This window comes from Rattus norvegicus, chromosome 8, assembly GCF_036323735.1.
Source record: "Rattus norvegicus strain BN/NHsdMcwi chromosome 8, GRCr8, whole genome shotgun sequence".
Lineage (NCBI taxonomy): Eukaryota > Metazoa > Chordata > Mammalia > Rodentia > Muridae > Rattus > Rattus norvegicus.
The window spans coordinates 59,830,715-59,850,692 of NC_086026.1; the positions used below are offsets into that span (position 1 = coordinate 59,830,715).

A 19,978-nucleotide genomic window follows, 5' to 3' on the forward strand; every position below is an offset into this window, starting at 1 on the left:
CTCCTCCTCTGTAGGGTAGGCTTTTACCCACCCTGAAAAGGTATCTATAAAAACTAGCAATTACTTCCTGGTTTTATTTCTGTACAATTATTTCCCAATTAGCCCCTGACCATTGACCCCTGATTCTGGTTCTTGGAGCGGCTCCTTGATTGGGGCCTGAGGAGTTCATGGACAATGTGACATTACCTGACCAACCAAGGGTCCTCAGTCAAATGTTTTGTACCTTGTCCCTCACAGCAGTTCCTTCAGTTTTCGGTGACCAGGTGTGAAGCTTGATGAGTCTGAAGGATGAGTGGCTTAGCAACCTCCTTGGATAGGATGGTGCAGCCCTCCGAGGTCAGCAGCCATCTGAGTCTTCTGTGAACTCCTTGGCTTTGCACCTCATTGTCTTCAGCAGTACATTCATGGATGGCTGGGAGCTGGCGGGTGGCAAGACTACCAGGATGTTGGCAGTGGAAGCCTGGGCAGCCTCCTTTTAGCTTCATCAGCTAACCTGTTCCCTTGTGCTATCTCTGATGCCTGGAGCAATGAATTATGGCCACTTTGAGAGGAAGCCCTGGTGCCTCCATAAAGCAAGTATTCCTTCCTTATTTTTGATGGTTTTCCCTTCAGCGGTCAGTAATCCCATCTGCTTTCAGTAAACATTAGCTACAGCTCCTTTTGTCAGTTTTAAAGCCTGGGTTAGAGCCTTTAGTTCAGCTTGCTGGGCTGAAGTTCCTGGTGGCAAAGCAGTTGCCCATAACAGGGTCCACATCCATTCCTGCCGCCCCTTAATACCTGATTCCACTCTGGATGAAGCTGCACCTATCCGAGAAGTAGATACATTCCACATCTGGCCAGGGTACGTCAGTCAAGTCCGGCCTGATGTTCTAGATGTGCCCCAGAACTATGAAGCCATCATGCTGCCCGTCTGAGGACGGATCAGTTAGCAGGGTGGCTGGGTTTAGGGCAGATAACGGGTTATCTGTTATGTGAGGGGGATGCAAAAGTAGTACCTGAAAGTACCAATCTGGCCTTGGACAGCCCCTGGCTGGGTGAATTCTCGGGCGTCCCCTCAATAGAACAGGGGGTGGCGATAACAAGTCCCTGCCCTCTGGTTATTTTGTCAGCATCCTTGACTAGCAGAGCAACAGCAGCTGTGACCCAGAGGCAGGCGGGCCGTCCTTGGGCCACCGGGCCCAGCTTCTTAGATAAATAAGCCACAGGTCTTTTCCAACGTCCCAAAGTTTGGGTGGACAAACACGCATGCACACACACGCACACGCACACACGCAGACAACACGTACAAAATGAATAAATAAAGTATAACTCATAAGTCTGCAGGCCCCTAGAGCTCTGCAGTCTGGAGTGCCACAGTGAAGTATCTGCATCGAGGGGCAGAAGGCGACATCTGTCACTTAGGCTTTGCTTGTCACTTATCAGCGGCCGGTAGCCTCAGATTCTTGCACGGTTAAAGATTTACTATAGAAGACAGGATACCCATACCTTCCGGCCCAAGAGCAGTGAGGTCACCACCAGCATGGGCAGCACACAATGTACAGAGTCAACACATCGGCCCCGCCTGGCCCTTCCACCCTGATAGCACTGCACGCCCAAGCCTTCCAGTAAGAACCTGGAAAGGTGCCACCCCTCTCTCTCCTGGCACCTTGACATGGGAAGTTGAATGAACCCAGGCAAGGGATCAAACTTGCCCCTATGAAATGAGTACTACATGGCAAGCAACGTGTCATTTACTACACAGATGGCCACAAATCAAATTCTCAACTCAGTGTCCATGGGCAGGCTAAGCGCAGGGAGGTGTGCACAAGTTGCTTAAGGAAGCGAAAAGAGCCTGAAGAATACATGTAAGACAGAGTAGGGTTTCCTCGCTTTTCTAGGTAGTCATTAGGCCTTTTACTACTACTACTACTACTACTAGTAGTATGTTCGTGTGTGTGCGTGCATACACCTGTGATTGTCATTGCATGTTCAGCATGATTCATGTGTGGAGGTGAGAGGACAACGTTTAAGAGTGTACTTTTTCTCCTTCCACCATGTAGATCCCGGAGGTTGAACTCAGATCATCAGACTTGGCAGCAAGTACGTTAGCTGCTGAGTCATCTCGCCTACCCAGTTCTGAACCTCTGATCCTGCTACCTCAGTGCCCCAAGCTCCAGCACTACAGACATGCTCCCACCATGCCCAGCCTGATGATGCGTTCGTTTATGTTTGCATAAAGATCATAACTTTATCTCACATGGGAAGTCATCATGGAAGTACGCGAGAGGAAGACGGCAGTCTAAAAACAATAGTGGGATGAAGGAGACAAAGTTCTCCAGCGAAACAAAGAAATGAACCAGAAGTCAGGCAGGTTTCCTGAAAGACTCAGAGATATCTGTTCTTCTTTTTTCAAAGCTGTTGTTCATTTTGGATTAGAGCCTGTCAGTGTATAGGGAAAATACAATTAAAAACAAAATCTTGGGACTGCAGAGATGGCTTAACTTTTAAGAACACTGGCTGCTGTTTTGCAGGGCCTGGATTCAATTCCCAGCACCCACATAGCAGCTCCAGTTCCAGGGGATCTGACATCCTCTTCTAGTGTCCCTGAGCACTGCACACATGTGGTGCACAGACATACATCCAGCCAAAATGCCCATGCACATAAAATAAAAATAAAGGGAAAATTAAAGGCAAAAGTCTCTGGTCAAGTAAAGGCACTTGCCCTCAGCTTTGATGAGGCTGAGCCCAATCCCCAGGAACCACACGAGGAAAAGAGAGAACCGAGCCCCACAGGTTGTCCTCTGACCACCATACAAACATGGGCCCTCCATTCATGCAAATAAAATTAAAATCATGAAACACATCTTAACCATAAACACATGCTTCTGAGATGAATCATTCACTCATCCTCAATTAAGAGGTCTTCATTACCATCCATGGCTGACTGAGTTTACTAAGTTGTTCTAGTTTCATTCAATCCCTCCCACAGAACAGCGCAGTGGGGTGGTCCTTGTTTACAATTCCAGACCTCAATCCATTAATAAGGGAAGTCAGGTCAGGCTCTCTCTCTCTCTCTCTCTCTCTCTCTCTCTCTCTCTCTCTCTCTCTCTCCTTCCCTCCCTCCCTCCCCTTCCCCCTCCCCCTCTCCTTCCCCCTTCTGTGTGTGTGTGTGTGTGTGTGTGTGTGTGTGTGTGTGTGTGTGTGCATTGAGGCAGGGCCTCCTATAACCCCAGGCTAATCTCAAACTCTACATAGCTGAAGATAACCTTGAGTCCCGGATTCTCTTGACTTTGCCTCTCAGATCCTACAGTTATAAGAATGAACTGCCATCCCCAGACTTACTTAAGATAGTATCTGCTGTAGGTGCTTTAATGCCTCAACTTAAGTCAAGCAGCAGCACAATCTTAAACTGCCTTTGCAGGCATTCAATTACACTTATAAATAATTAGTTTAGAACTTAGATTTTGTTTGTTTGTTTGTTTGTTTGTTTTTGAGACAGGGTTTCACTATGAAGCCTTGGCTAGCCTGGAACTTGTAATGTAGACCAGGCTAGCCTTGAACTCACAATGATCTTCCAACTTCTGCCTCCTGGATGCTGGAGTTGAAGTTGTGAACCACCATGCCTGGCTTATCAGAAAAAGCTTTGCATTTCTAGTGCTCAAATTCTGACCCTTGAACTTGAAGCCTATGTCCTTGTCAAATGTCTGATTTCTCCCTCTCAACTCATAGAACATCCCACTTGTCTGTACCACTAACCAAATAAGGATTCCTGAAGAAATAGGAGTATCCCCCAGCCCCATTTGAGAGTAAAGTTTAACCTTCCTTACAATAAAAAAAGGACTGATTGTTTCCCTTTTTCCATTTTTTTGTTTATGTGTGGTGTTCATATGTGTGTTTACATGTGTATAAGCACAGAAGTGTGTGGATGCATGTGCATATGTGTGCACATGTATGTGCAGGCCTGTAGCTAACATTAGGAACCATCCTCCAAAGCTCTTCCACTTTATTAATTGGGGCAGGCTCAATCAAACCCAGAGCTTGGCAGTATGGCTAGCCATACCAGCCAGCTTGCCCTGGGGAGCCCACTCTCCCTTCTAAAGCTGGAATTACAGGCAGGCCGCAGGGGTTCTGCAGATCCAAACTCCAGTCCTCACATTTACAAGACAAGTATTCTGGTTTTTACCTTTTTTTTTTTTTTTTTTACCACCAACATCTCATTAAGAACCCAGGCTGACTTGGAACTTACTCATTCACTAATTCACTACCCAGGCCAGACAATCCTCCTGCCTCAGCCTGCAGGCACAGACATGTACGACCATATCCACCCAGCATAAGTTAAGCTTTAGAAATGGGCTGTGTGTCAGCCATTCTTGGTTGTCAACTTAGCTACATCTGGAAACAAACTACAATCCAGAAATGGAGGGTACACCTGTGAGAGATTTATTACTCGATTTGAGTGGGTGAACCCACTTCTAGTCCAGACATTTGATCCAGATCTTGGGGCAGGAAGACAGGTGTCTTTAAATCAGATCTTGAGGTGGAAAGATACACCTTTAATCTGGGCCATACCTTCTGCTGGAAGCCGATGGAAGGGGAGGGAAGGACACTTTCCTCTTTGCCTGTTCGTCCATGCCTTGTTAGCAAATCCATTCCTTCACTGGCATTAGAGCCTACTTCTCTGGGATTCCAGAAACTGCTGAAGATCAGCAGAGACATGCAGCCTGTGGACTAAGCTATTTCTGAATTCTTAGACTTCCTGTTCATAGTCAGCCATTGTTTGATTAATCAGGCCACAGTCTATAAGTCACTCTAATAAATCCCATGCATATGTAGAGAGAGGGAGGATTCACTCACAAGTTCTGCTACTCTAGAGAACTCACTAACACAAACTCTGAGGCTTTAAGACAGATGACTGCCAACTAGCTCTACTGACAGCTCACTGGTAGTCACATCCACAGCTCTGTCCCTTTGTTTAAGAGCACAGAACTAATTCATTCCAAATGACCTCCAAATTAGAATTAGATTCATCTCCCCCCAAAGTTTTCCATGTTTTATAACTTTTCCTTTATAGTGGCCTTTAAAACATTCCTGGTCATTCATGTTGGTTCTCAGCACAAAGAGGAAGGCTCCAAGCAGAACGGAGCAGCTCCCGGCACCCTGAGCTGCTCATTGTCTGCAGCTGCCAGATTGAGCAACGAGTGTGGGGATCCCCGATGTCAGCGGAAATGGCCCCAAAAGAAGGCTGCGTTCACATTAGGTAGCTCCACTCTCCCTATGACTAATATTTTTTTTATTTCATAAGCTTCTTGGGCTCTGACTCACTTCTCTATTTAAGATGTTTATTTCTTGGAACACAATGTAACACTTGAGAATTCAATTTCACTTTGAATGATGCTAAAACTCCAGGACAGCCAGAGAAAAGCTTTCTCTGCCTCTGCTTCATCTTTTTGTTTTGTTTCTGTCGAGACAGGGTCTCACTATGCAGCTCAGGCTGGCCTCAGACTCACTCTTCTTGTGTCTGCCTCCCAGCTGCCGGCTGTATAGGCAGGTGCCACCACATCCTGCTAAGGCTGCCTCTTCGGTGTTAGTTCCAAGTGTGGTGCATGCATGCATGTCTGTGCATTTGTGCTGTGTATGTGGGTGCCCATGCACTTGCACTCGAAAGCATGAATGCCTGTGGGTTGTATGTTCATTGTGTGTGTGTGTGTGTGTGTGTGTGTGTGTGTGTGTGTGTGTAACATATGGGAGGGAGCAAATTCCCATCTCACTTTCATGTCTCCTCTCTTTTGTTTTTTGCACTGTGATCCACTGGGTCTCCCTGGGTTTGCTCCCATGGGTTTGGAACAGGGCTATCCACTAGTGCACAGGTCACTCACCAACGGCATTGCCACAACAGTTTTATTGAGTAAGTTTATTAGATGAAACAAAAGGACCTAAATAGAAATCTATTGAATTCTTTGAGCTCCTAAGTGACTGGGGGAGGGGGAATTTAAGTGAATAAGCACAAAACTCTACAGTAAGAGCCCGTAGGGCAAGTGACCATGCAGGTCTATGTGGGAGTGACAGTCAGTCTGAGGGAGAGGGAGTCAATACCAAGGACCACCAACAGAGTTGAGTAACAGCTCCTGTCAAACCATCAGTCACACCCATCTCTCCCTCTCTTGTTTGTTTGTTGTTTGTTTTCTGAAAGACAGGTTTTTCTGTGTAGTCCTGGCTGTTATGGAACTCACTCTGTAGACAAGGTTGGCAATGAACTCAGAGATCTGCTGGCCTCTGCTTTCTGGGTGCTGGGACTAAAGATGTGTGCCCAGCTCAGACCATCTCTTTAGAAGAATATTCAAACCAGAAATATAGTTGGAAAATGTTTTTAAAAATGTTATGTGTCTCTTGCTCTCTTGCTCTTGCCTTCCTGCCTGTTCCACTCTCTCCCCATTTCCTTCCCCCCTCTCTCCACATGCTCATGGCCAGCCTCTACTTCTCTCTCTCTCTCTCTCTCTCTCTCTCTCTCTCTCTCTCTCTTTCTCTCTCTCTCTCATTCTGTGTGTGTGTGTCTTTCTCTATCAACTCCCTTCCCCATGCCCTGAATAAACTGTGTTCTATACTAATATGTATGTATGTATGTATGTATGTATGTATGTATGAATGTATGTTATGTGTATGGATGTTTTGCCAGCATGTATGTCTGTGTACCATTTATGTGTAGTACCCAGAAAGGCCAAAAGAGTCTGATTTCCCCCTGGAATTGGAGATAGAGAGGGTTATAAGCTGCCATGTGTGTGGTTGGGATTGACTCCAGATTCTCTGTAAGACCAGCAAGTGCTCTTAACCACTGAGCCATCCCTCCAACCTATCCTGTCCCTTATTCACATCTGAAGACATGAACTAGATAACAAACAAAAAATAAAAGCTAAGCTAAAAGGTGAAGTAGCTGTGACACAAGGAGAGGAAGAAAAGCATACAGTGAAGTAAAACCCTGAATGTGAGAGCACATGGCTGCAATCTCTGTATGCAAGAGACTTAGGTGAATGGGTCAAAGGGGGTTTGAGGTGAACCTGGGCTACACAGTTGAGTTCATAGCCAGCTTGGACTATGTAGCAAGACCAGTTTCAAAACAGAAATTTCAAAAAGCAAAATTAGGAGCTAGAAATGTGGCTCAGTGGTGAGACCACTTGTTGGTACAGTAAGAGGACCTAAGTTCAAATCCCCAGCTTCCATATAGAAAGGGCAGGACATACCAGTAACCACAGCACTGAGTAAGGGATCCTATGAGCTCACTGGGCCTCAAGACCCAGCATCCTCCTCTGGTCTCCACGTGAGCACAAACATGTTTCTCCTCAAACACAGGCACACAGCTACAAGGTAAACTTGAATACGTTCCACAAATACAGAGGTTAAAGAGGAAGCTGAAAAGCCACGCTCATCACAAGACAAAGACACAGATCCAAGACCATTTATCACGCCAGTGCTTATGATAGAAAATAGATTCAAGCTAGAGATGTAAACAAAAGGATAGACCCATAGATGATGAGCCACACTAGGGGACTTCCTAAACTCGCCTTCTCTGGACAAGCAACTCTATTGCAGAAGATTGCACGGAAGCACTGTCAGAAGTCAGCAGATGTGGATGGGCCTGATGGTACAGTGATGTCATCTTAGACTCAGGCTCCTCTGTGAAAGTCCTCTTTAGCATCCTGATTTGCACTCACAGTGGAAATAGGGGAACAGAGTCCCCCTCTCAAGTTCTTTATCTTATAGATAAAACTATTTTGAAGCTGGACGCTCTGAGACTCAGGATAGAGATGTTGGAGGAAATAGAGGCGGAGGTAGACAAGCCATGCCTTTAGTAGAGTAAAAGTGCAAGATATACTTAGTAGAGTATATCTATTCTGAAGAACACACCAGAAAGAGAACTGGTGCCCACAGCCTTTGCTCCTTGTAATTATTACCAAAGGGCACGAGATTGCCTTCTCCCCAGAGTGGCATGTGATTCTGGCATGAAAGCAACCTTCCCTCCTTTCAGGCCAACCGAGGAGGAAATCCATCCTAATATTACTTGGGAGGCTAGATGGCCCAGTGGTTAAGAGCACTTGCTCTTCTTCCAGAGGACCCAGGCTGGTTCCAGACTCACAAAAGTCTGTAACCCCAGTTTCAGAGGTTCTTGCGCCCTCTTCTGGTCTGCATGAGCACTGCACTTGTAGTGTTTGTGTGTGTGTGTGTGTGTGTGTGTGTGTGTGTGTGTGTGTGTGTGTACTTTTGCATGCACGTGCATGCATACACACACATGAGAACTGCATCAGACCCTCTGTATACATAATATGGCTGTTAGGTTGGTGTTTTCGTGAGACTCCTAACAGTAGGAACGGGTGTATCCCTGACACTTTTACCTGTCCTTGAAACTTTTCCTATTGGGATGCCTTGTCCCAAGCTCCAATAGGACTTTTGGCTTGTCTTATTGTATCCTGCCCTGTCTGGCTGACCTCTCTTGGAAGCCTACTCTTTTCTGAAGAGGAAATGGAAGGGAAGTTGGTCTGGATGAGAGGAGAGGTGGAGGAGAGTTAAGTAAAGTGAAGGAGGGGAAACTGGTTGGGATGTATTCTATGAGAGAAGAATCTATATTCAATTGTAGAAGCTTGAAAAAAAAAAAGATCTGGCTTAGGGACAGGATGCTGACTCAGCGGTGCTTGATCCTGAGCCTGTTGACCTGAGTTGGGTCCTCAAAACTCACAGGGTGAAGAGAGTTGACTCCTGCAGGATGCGTTCCGATTTTCACAGGTGTGTGTCCCTCCTTGCCTCCGAACACATACAAGATAAATAAGTGCTTAAGAATTCTTTTTGGGCCCACAAGAGAGCGCCAGTCACTGTGGCTGGAACTCTGGATGTGCCTAAGGCATCGTCACCATTTATCATTCTCATGGTTAGCTCTGTGGTTAGGAAGCTCTCTAAAGCACTGCTGCCCTCGGTTCCCCTTGGAGCTTTGCACCGAGAAGGCACAGCTTTTCACGTTTACTGGTGCTTTTAGCCCTGTGGTCATTGTGAAGCCCCTACCGTTGGGTCACATTTAACCTTCCAATCGGTCATCAAGTGGAGCCTAAACACTGACTATATAGCCACTGCTGGCCCACCTTGAGTCTGGCCACAGAAGGCCAGCACTTAAAAAAAACATACAGGCAGCCAGCAGCCTACCACAGTAGCTGAACTGTGCCTTCTTAGTTTGTTACTATGTATTGTTTGTATGTGCTCCTGAGGTGTGTAAGGTAAACCGTGGGTCATTTCACCCTCAGCTCTGTGGACCCGGAGGCTCAAGTTCAGGTTGTCATGCTCGGCAGTTAAATGACCTCACCTGCAGAGCCTTCTCGCCCACCTCTATCTTTTTTATTATATTGACTTGCTTTCTAGGGGCATGTGGTTCATGTGTCACAGCATACCTGTAGAGATCATGGGACAATGGGAGCCATCTTTCCACCATGGGAATCCCTGGGATCGAACTCGGGCTCTCAGGCTTGGCAGCAAGTGTCTTTACCCACTGAGCTGTCCCTCCAGCCCCCCTTTAGTTTTTCAATTCCATGACCATTGACCATGCCACCTGACATACTGATACCTGTTGCAAATAGTGCCTGGAAAGCAGATGGCTCTTTCATTTAGACACTGCCTAGCCCTGCCACCCAGTATGGGAGCGAAATGCACAGTGCTGTTCGAGGCTTACAGCCGGTGCATCCAGAACAGACTTAGAAAGCTTGGCACTCACACAACACCCTAATAATAACACAGAACACTACCTACCACTCCACCGTCATACTCTAGTCAGACGTAGGCTGCCCGTCTCTGCCTCTCATGGGTCCTCTTGTACTGTGGCATTCTATGTTGGTGTTCTCACTTGCTAAGCCACACAAACAAACACAGTTCTAATTCAGAGCTGTGGATGTGCTTGCTTTTAATTATTCAGTTTTGGTTTTGTTAAGTAAGGGTCACTATTTAGCCCGACGAGCTGTCTTGGAATCTATTGTGGTCATGTCAGCCTCAAGCTTACAGCAATCCTCCCCCAGGCTCCCAGAGAGCTGGGATCACAGGCGTGTACCACCACACCTGGCCCAACAGTTTCAATGACTAAAATGATATCCAGCCATGCACGGCAGACCACTACTCGGGAGGCTAGTAGAGGGCTTGAGCCCAGGGCTTTGATGGGTAACCAACAAGGCGCCATCTCCAACTAGAACAGAACAAGTGAGCTTTGTGGTTCACAACTACAACTCCACACGTGAGAGGCAGATGCAGAAAGACTGCGGGGTTTGAGGCCACCCTGGTCTCCCTACAGAGGGTTTATCAGCATGAGCCCGCAAGACTCTACTTCAAACAGATAAGCACCAACCAAAACCCAATACTAAAGAATACTAGCAGATTAAAGAGTGCAATGTATAATCATTATATAATATTTTATTTAAAAATTTTGCTTTTCCAGAGTACACTTTCTCATTGACAACTCCCACGGTGGGAAGACAGTTTATTACTTAGTCTTACTTTTTTTGGACAGCTCATTCCTGCACAAGTGAGAGACATTTGAAGAGTAAGTCTGTTTGCGATCTGTCATATTTGAACCCTTCTACAAAGGAGAGCTCCCTAAATTGAACTTCCCGAAATCTAACTTTCCTCAATTTCCTTCCTAAGACTTAAAAACATCAGTAATTGAGGGCATCTCCTGATTAAAAGTCCCCTAGAAACAGAGCCACCAACAGCTGGGGCCACCTGAACAAGAGTGGAAGGTTCCAAACAGAATACTGTTCAATTTCATGCAAACTCTGACTCACGAATGAACAGTCCTCCCTCCCAGTCTGAGGAGAGAAGTCTACTCTTATCCTGACAGCAATTAGCTGGCTCTCCTTAAGAAACAGTGATCAAAGGCAACATGAGCTTATGAAATGTTCAGTTACACCATGAGTCACATGAGCTGGCGACCAGACTCAGTGACAATGGAACTCAGACTCACGAATGAGTGAACCTAATTCCTCAACAAATAAATTCTGAAAATAGCCATGTAATTACAAGACATTCTGCCCACCAACGGATTTATTCTTCATCCCTCCTCATTGTGAGGTGAACAGCATTGATAAAGCAGAGGCAAGGAGGCATACAATCAAAGTGCTACACCAAGAGGTCAGAGCTTCCACAGCATGGCAACCGCTCTGCAGATGCCTACATCGTGGTAATTGAAGTAGCAAAGCCCAGCAAAGGTCAAAGCTGAGACTGCCAAGAGGCCTGCCTTGGTAGCCTTCTGCAGTGCGTCCCCATGAACGTAGTCAGTAACCACTTGTCCAATGCCCCTAATGAAAAGAAAAGTCAAACAAAAGGGCAGTTAGAGGTCATGCAGACAAGTTAAGTACCCCACTCACCCCAAAGAATACAAAACATCCCAAAACACAAAGTCTTTATCAATGACTCCAACAACTGCCTCTCGCATGGACCCTGTGCAGCCACCTTCATGGGTGGGATTATTTCTATGCTTTGATGTAACAGCCAAAGCAACTCATGGTTAAAAAGTGGAAACCAGAGCTGGAGAGATGGCTCAGCGGTTAAGAACACTCACTGCTCTTCCAGAGGTCCCGAGTTCAAATCCTAGCAACCACATGGTGGCTCACAACAACCAGTAATGGTATCCGATGCCCTCTTCTGATGTGTCTGGAGACAGCAACAGTGTACTTACATATAATAAATAAATAAATCTTTTTTTTTTTTAAAAAGTAGAGACCAAAATGCAACAGAGTTGCTAATAGCCCAGCAGTGGTAGTGCCGGCCTTTAATCCCAGCACTAGGGAGGCAGAGGGAAGTTTGAGTCCAGTTTGGTCTACAGAGTGAGTTCCAAGATGGCCAAGGCTACATAGAGAAATCTTGTCTCAAACAGCAAGAAAACAAACAAAAAACTAGAGTTGCTAATGACAAAGAGATCTGTGAACTTCCCTCTGCAGGGGACTGACTGCTCCTCCATGTGTCGTCCTCTTCTCATCTCTAACTACAGCAAATGCCCTACAGAGCTTCACTCTGAAGAGTGACGAGGCATGCAGTGTGTGTCAGGAGTGTGGAGGGTACAGCAGGTAGCAGGTGCCCCTCTGTGCAGAAACAGACATTCTAGTGAAACAGAAGACCACCCAAACCGTGGCACGGATCCTGGCATCCCTAAGGAACAGTCAGGACATGAATGAGGCTGGCGTCTGCCAGTCAAGTAAAAAGCAAGCAAAGCAGAGGCAGACAGCAGAGGCCCCAAGGAAATAATGACCAGGTTTCAGCACAGAGCAGCCTGAGTAAGGGGTGGCCTGACTTTACCATTTTTATAGCAGTTTTATTTAGATGTAACTCACGCCACAAAATTCACCTTTAACAGTATAGAACTGGGCAGTTTAGTAGTCAGCATTTGAAGCACGGCCACTAATGCTAGAGCGTTTTCACATACTTGGGAAGCACTAGCTGTCCCACTCACTACCCACGCACTGACTTGCTCATTGCTGTAGCTGTGCCTATTCTGGCAAATATTTTATACAGTACGACCACACAAGATGTGCCCTGTGTCACACTTCTTTAGAGTGTATTCTGCTTTCAATGTCCACACTGCAGCACACCTCAGAACATCACTCCTTCATGTGGCTGAATAATACTCCACTGTATGACCGTGACACCATACTCCATGCTCTAGTTAGGCCAAACGGATGCTTTCCACTTTTACCTAATTTAAGTAATGTGCTATGGTGTTCTTGTGTAAGTTTTAGTGCAGACATAGTTTCCTTTCCTTTTTTTTTATTACTGCTTTGTTTTTTAAAATGAAATCTTACTAAGGATGACTTTGATCTTGTGATTCTTTTGCCTCCTCCTCCTTACTGCTAGGATTCCAGGCATGCACCACCATGCCTGGAATAGTGGGGACAGAGCGAGGGGCTTACAAATGCTCGACAAGCACTAGACAACTGCGGTACACGAGCAGCTCTGTATATGCACTTACACAATAGACAGGGAAGGGACGAAGGCACAGAACGATACACACAAAATGGAACAAAACAAGGGCAAGATGAATGACAAACGGCAGAGTGCATAACTCGTAACTGAAACATGGTGTTTAAGACCTCCAGATGGCGCTGGTGAGGTGGCTCAGAGGCCAAGAGCACTGGCTGCTCTTCCAGAGGAACTGAGTTCCAACTCCTAGAACCCACACAGTGGCTCACAACCATCTGTAAAGGGGTCTGATGCCCTCTTCTGGTATGCAGGTGTAATATGCAGACAGAATACTAATTTTTTTTTAAAAGGACATAAATTAAAACATTATTTAAAAAAGAAACCAAAAAGATCTTGAGATGGGGAACAAGCCAGATGTGTAACTAGGACACAAAAGAGTGAAGACCAGAGTGGAGGGTCCCCAACACATCTGAGGAATAAGAAGAAAGTCAGTGTGTCTGTAAAGAGCATCTGGAGATGAGAGGAGTGCTGTGCACGTGTGTGCACGTGTATGCACATGTGTGCACATATGTGCACGTGCGGGAGGAGGGTCTGGCTGGGGTGGGGTGTTAAGGGCTCTTGGGGCAGTCTTTTGTTTGCTTTACCTTGGTTTTTTGGGTTTCTTTATATACATGACTTACTTCTGTGTGTTCATTGTTGTCTTACCTACATGTATGTGTTTGTGAGGGAGTCGGATCCCCTAGAACTGGAGTTACAAACAACTGTAAGCTGGGGTTGGGGATTCAGCTCAGTGGGCTCTGGGTTCGGTCCTCAGCTCCAAAAAAAAAGGGCAAAAATATAACTGTAAGCTGCCGTGTGGTTGCTGGGAATTGAACACAGGTCCTATGGAAGAGCAGCCACTGCCCTTAACTGCTAAGCCATCTCTCCAGCCCTTTATTTTGGTTTCTTTTTTTTCTTTTTTCTTTTTTTTTTTTTTTGGTTCTTTTTTTGGAGCTGGGGACCGAACCCAGGGCCTTGCGCTTCCTAGGCCAGCGCTCTAACCACTGAGCTAAATCCCCAACCCCTATTTTGGTTTCTTGAGACAGGGTCTCATACTGTTGCCCTGGCTGGACCTGAACTCACTATGTAACAGAGCTGGCCTTGAACTCAAGATGATCCTCCTGCCTCAGCAAATGCGGATTACAGGGGTGTGGTACCACACTTGAGAATAGTATATTTTTGGGTTTTTTTTTTTTAAGAAGCTCTATTTATTTATTTATTATATACACAGAGTTCTGAATGCATATCTGCAAGTCAGAAGAGAGCACCAGATCCCATTACAGATGGTTGTGAGCCACCATGTGGTTGCTGGGATTTGAACTCAGGACCTCTGGAAGAGCAGTCAATGCTCTCAACCTCTGAGCCCTCTCTCCTGCCTGAGAATAGTAAGTTTTCAATAGAGACAAGGTCTCACTATTGCCCTGGATGACTCTGAACTAGCGGTCTTCCTGCTTCAGCTTCCTGAAACAGACAAGACTCGTAGGCATCTAATGCCACATACAGAGTCTATTCAAAACTCTAAGAATTCTTTTAGTTTGAGTAAGATGAGCTAGGTATTGAGAGAGAAAAACTATCACATAACATATTAACAGGTCACGGGGGCTACTGTGCTGGCAACAAACACAGAGGGGATCAATTAAGGGGGATGAGCAGATTCAGGGCTGGAACACATAAGGGCACATGGGCTGATAATAAGTCACACAGAAAGAGAAGGAGCCAGGTGTGTGTGGTGGGCACACCTGTAATCCCAGGTCAAGGAGGCAGAGATCCCTGAGTTCAAGGACAGCCTAGACTATTTACTAAGTTCCAGGTCATCCAGGGCTGCTGAGTAAAACCCCATCTCAAAAAAGTACACAGGAGGAACAGACAGGGAGGCAATCGGAAACTCGGCTTTATGAACACTGCATTCAAATTGCTTATGAAGATTGTTAAAATTTAAGACAGTAACCAAGCAGATGGATACATGCTAGGCATGCTAGTTGTGGTAGCTTGAATGAGAATGGTCTCTATAGGCTCATATATTTGAATACTTGGTTCCCAATTGGTGGAGCTCTTTGGGGAAGATGAGGAAGTGTGGCGTTGCTGGAAGATGTATCACTGGGGATACCTCTGAGGTTTCAAAAGACTCCCACCATTCCCTCTCTGTCTGTCTCTGTCTCTGTCTCTCTCTCTCCCTCTCTACCTCCTGATTACAGATCAAGAGATAAACTCTCAGCTATAGCTCCAGTACCACGCCTGCCTGCTGTCATGCTCACCACCACGATGACTCTGGACTCACCCTCTACACCTGTAAGTCCCAAATGAACTCCTGGTCACAGTGTCTCTTCACAGCAATAAAGAAGTTGCCTAGACAGAAGTGCACATCTGTAATCTCAGCCCTTGAGGCTGAGTCAAGACAATTTCAAGTTTAAGGCCAGCCTGTGCTACATAATAAAACCTTAATTCAAGGGTTGGAGATTTAGCTCAGTGGTAGAGCGCTTGCCTAGCAAGTGCAAGGCCCTGGGTTCGGTCCCCAGCTCCAAAAAAAGAAAATAAAAAAAAAATAAAAAATAAAAAAAATAAAAAAAAAAACCCTTAATTCAAAAACACTTAATTCCAATAATCTACCCACATACCCAGATTTATTTGGCCACTGATAGTTGTTTGTATGTTTTCAAGTTTTCTACAAGTCTTAAGAATTTCAATCGATGTTTTCTTTCTAAAGACAGGCTTGCAGCAAACAGACCAAGCCGACAATGCAGAGGGATTGTGGTACTTGCCAGTGACTGTGCAGGGTGAGGGCTGCAGCCAGAGAGTAGTCCACCACAGAGCAGGGATTCAAGTACCCAGCTGGAATCAGGCCCAAGAGCAAAACACTGACAACCCTCTCACTGGTCCAGTGGAGAGATGCGGCCTTGGAACCAGCTACAAAAAGAACCACATTCACATGAGTTGAGAAAGAACAAACACTTCAATCACATGATTACCAGAACCATCAGAACGGTAGATAGTATACACAGCAAATGCATCTGGAGCACAGAGTGGGGCAGAGTATCCTCTGTGTCTCTGAGCACAAGACACATTTGCTTATAAGCAACAAGGCAGGCTGAGTATCTGTGAAATTAAGGTAGTTTTTTACTTCAGTGACGCAGGTATCTTATGAGTGTAATTTAGCAATTCCTAATGAAACCCCTTTAAAATAATAATGCTAATAACTGTCTAATCTTTGGGAGTAAATGTGTTATGTATTAAAAACAGCTCAAACCAGAGTGAAAAGAGGCAAAGGTGTAAGGCTACTTTTGAAGGTTACGGTCCTTCTTCTGTCTGTTTACAACTCAGTGTCAAACAAATGAAACATGAAGATGATCGCAGACAGGTCAGAAACAGCAAAGGCTCTAAGCGTCTCTAAGAGGCTATGGACTCCTAGAAAAACCTCTCAAAAGGATGGAGCTCCTGCCTAGCATGTACACAGGCACACACAGCAAAATCTGTGCATACTACTTCAGGGGACTTTCTTCAGCCCCATGTACTCCAGAACCAGTCTGATAAATCTAACAAAGGAATCCAGAAACAAAAACTAGTCAAAACCAAAAAGATTTTAAAAGGCAGAAAAGCCCTACAGGCAGAATTTCTCATCTGTTAAGTGGCTGACTTAAGAACCAAGTAGGACTGAAAGGCAAAAAATAAAAAAAAATAAAAACAGAGATGCTTTACAAATCTCAGCAGCCAAGCATGAAGGCCTGGAATCGTGGCACCCGCAGGCGGAGTCAGGAGGACTGCAGTCTGGAGGGCACAGTGAGTTCCAAGCCAGCCTCACAAGACCCTATCTCAGAAAAATGAACAAACAAAAAGGCAAATCAAAATCATGATTTCAGGAAGATCACTGCAAGTTTGAGGCTAGCCTGGACTACAAAGCAGTTTTCAGACCAGCCAGGACAGAATAAGTATTTCTCCCTCCAGACTTCAGCAGAAATACAGGTCACTCATTAAGTCATGTCTAGAGTATCTAAGGTGGATATCCACACAGTATTTAACCTACGAAATCCCATTTGGTTTTAATCAACCTAAAAAAAAAAATAATCTCAACTATAAATCCAGGACCCAGTCCACAAGATTAGATTTCGTACAGTTGGCTCCTTTCCACTGGCTAAACAGACAGACTTCCCACAGGGTTGTTTTCTTGACAATAATGTAACACATTTTGAAGAGTCAGGCCAGAAGGTTCTCTGTGAACGTAAGTGGTGTTACTCTAACATGTATGCACTGTATGCACAAAGGTTTGTAAACTGGGTCTGTATTTTACTAGCAGACAATGAGAGTCTCCCTGAGAAGAGACACCAAGACCCACCAAATGTATTATTAGCCCAGGTAAAGATGGCCAAAGCCCCCAGACACTAGCAATGCACAACTTAACTCCCTTCCAGGGAGTCCAACACCTTCTTCTGGACCCCTGTGCATCAGGAATGCAAAGGCACAGACAGATATGCAGGCAAAACACCACCACACTTAAAATAATAAATGAAACTGTTGACGAAACAGAGGCAGAGAGAACTTACACTGGTGGCTTGGTGACAGGTGGATGTGCTGGGTGCCACGCCATCCTGGGGTAGGCTGGTCCTGGAGAAATGCGGACACAAAAGCAGGTCTGACCGCCCGGCTTCGGAGTGACAGAGCTGAGGGAAGAAAGGGAGGGTTCGTAAGTACTGCCTAACAGGACCGTGAGTGTGCCACACAAATTAATCATTTTACTTTCTAAATGATTTATTCTAATATGTATGAGTGTCTAACCGACATGTATGTCTGTGCACCACGTGCATGGTACATGCCATGGGATGATAAGCAGCAAACTTAAGTAGCTGTAGAAGAATGCTCTAGTTTGCTTTCTGTTATTATGATAAATACCATGACCAAAACCAACTTTGGGGAAGAAAGTGTTTACTGTGGCTTCCGGTCCCAGGTCACTGTCTACAGCTGAAGGAAATCAGGGCAAGAAATCAAGTAGGAACGGAAGCAGAAATCACGGGGGGAGCGCTGCTTACTGGCCTGCTCCATGGCTCAAACTCACTAACTTTATTATTCAGCCCAGGCACAAGTGCCAGGGATAGGGCTCCCCACAATGGCCTGGGTCCTTCCACATCATCAGGCAAGACACTCTCTCACAGGCATGGCCAAAGGCTAAGCCAGTGGAGACAGTTCTCTTTCCCACTGACTCTAAGATGTATTTCAAGCAGGCAAAAACTAGCCAACACAATCGACAACTGCAGTTACTTCTTAACACTGCTGAAAAATTAGGCAAAGCAAACAAAGGTTTAATGCGTTCCCAGGATGCTAACTACATACATACACAAAAAAAGATAATTTAATATTTTCATCTTTTTTTTTTTTTTTGGAGTCGTGCATGGGCATGTGGGGTAGGAGTGGAGGGGTAGATGGTGGTTACAGGGTTTCACTGTGTAGCCCTGACTGGCCTGGAATTCTCTATGCAGACCAGGCTAGCTTCTCACTTAGAGAGTCGCCTTGCTCTTCATCCCTTGCCCCATGACCTTGGACTTTGTGACTCCATAGAGTCAATTCCAGTAACAGCCAATAGCCAGCCAGTGTTTCTCTCTATAAATCACCAAGTCCTGTTGACAAATCTCCTTAACTTCCCAAGACTGCCTTCTTTTCCTTGTACCTTCCAAGCTCAGGACTTCACCTGCCTGGCTACCACAATGGTGCTTATCTCATCTCCACGACTTGGGTCTAATCTGCTCTCTATCCATCAAGACCATCTACAATGTTACTAACCCTAAATCTAGGCTGAGGCTGAGACTATATAGTCTGGCAACAAGGCTTATGTTTAGCAAGCATGAGATGCTGGGCTCAAAAGGAAAAGACTGTGAGGCCTTGTGGTGCACACCAGCTACTCAGGAGGCTGAGACAGGACAAGTTCCAGAACAGCCTAAGCAACGAAAGTAACAGCAAAAATAAACCAAGATTGTAAACCCATCAAACTTTTCAAACTTACCCCCAACCTGGGCAACACGGAGAGACTGTATTTTCAAAATAGAATAAAATAAATAAGTTCTGTGGCTTAGTTCCATTTTGCCTTTCTAGGCTAATTTCACACTCTGACTTTCACAAATCTTACTGTATTTGCTCCATTTTATCACACCCTGGGAATCTTTATATCCCCTCACTTTGGCTTTTGCTGCTCTGGGTTACTGCAACTGTAATGTAATTCCCTGCAGAATCAAGGCACGTTAGTCTTTCCAAAGCAAGTACCCCAAACTTTCTCTACACTCATTATTAATGTCTATATAGCTCAACAGGTTTTGCCTTACTCTACCTGTACCCCCCTCCACACACATACACAAGATGTTCTTCGAGGGTTGAAACAGTTTAATTCATGCTTGTACACCAGCCTCTTAAGCGCCTGGTATAACGAAAATGTCTGGTTAAAATAGTTATCGAAGCCCTGAGTGATGGTGCATGGTTGTTATGCCAGCACTCGGGAACCAGTCAGGGAGCTACCGGCTAGCTCTAGGTTAGTCTTGTCTACATGGCTAGATCGAGGAAAGCCAGAACTACATATAGCAAGCCACTAAAAACAACTATCAAACAGATTCCTTCCATCCACACACGGATAGGAGTTTGTTTTCACATTAGCCCGGTGTCACAACCACAGTCCAGAAGCGAAAAGTACGAGCAGGGGAGACCAGCCAGGTTGTAAACACTTGGGCCCTGGGCTACCGCGGTCACCGCTGCGTCCGCAGAGGTGCCCCGAGGGCACCAGAGGAAGTTTCTTCCTCTCAAGACGTCCCACTACCCGGCAGTCGAGCCCTCACTCCTTCCTTTCCCCTGCTCCAGGCTGCAGCAAGAACCTTTGATGGCCAAGACACCTCACCTCGAGCTCCTTGGCCACTGCAGAGAACGCCCAGCTTTAAGAGAACCGCCATTTCGCTTTTGAGGGCTCAAGGTCACCCTACGGCCCGGAAGCAGTTATGTCGTAAGTCCCGCCCCCGAGTAAAAGAACGGCGAAGCAACCTCAAGAGTGAACCGGAAGGCA

General features: G+C 45.7%; 1 protein-coding gene across 1 annotated transcript; it reads right to left on the reverse strand.

Annotated features, from left to right (window-relative positions):
- Positions 1–10,375: 10,375 nt before the first annotated feature.
- On the reverse strand, positions 10,376–19,927 carry Sdhd (succinate dehydrogenase complex subunit D). The gene is made up of 4 exons (NM_198788.3): positions 19,817–19,927; positions 17,487–17,603; positions 15,711–15,855; positions 10,376–11,294 (listed from the first exon to the last, which is right to left on the reverse strand). Exons 1-4 carry the CDS (start codon positions 19,866–19,868, stop codon positions 11,129–11,131), a joined length of 480 nt encoding a protein of 159 aa, NP_942083.1. The 5' UTR covers positions 19,869–19,927; the 3' UTR covers positions 10,376–11,128.
- Positions 19,928–19,978: the final 51 nt, after the last annotated feature.

Bases quoted from the DNA above. Each gene is read 5' to 3' on its own strand.
- Sdhd (NM_198788.3), bottom strand. From the start codon at position 19,868: ATGGCGGTTCTCTTAAAGCTGGGCGTTCTCTGCAGTGGCCAAGGAGCT. The intron at 17,604-19,816 runs GTGAGGTGTCTT...TTCTTCCCTCAG, and splicing joins CAGTGGCCAAGGAGCTCGAG to CTCTGTCACTCCGAAGCCGG. The intron at 11,295-15,710 runs GCAAGTACCACA...TCTTTTCATTAG, and splicing joins CTCACCCTGCACAGTCACTG to GGGCATTGGACAAGTGGTTA.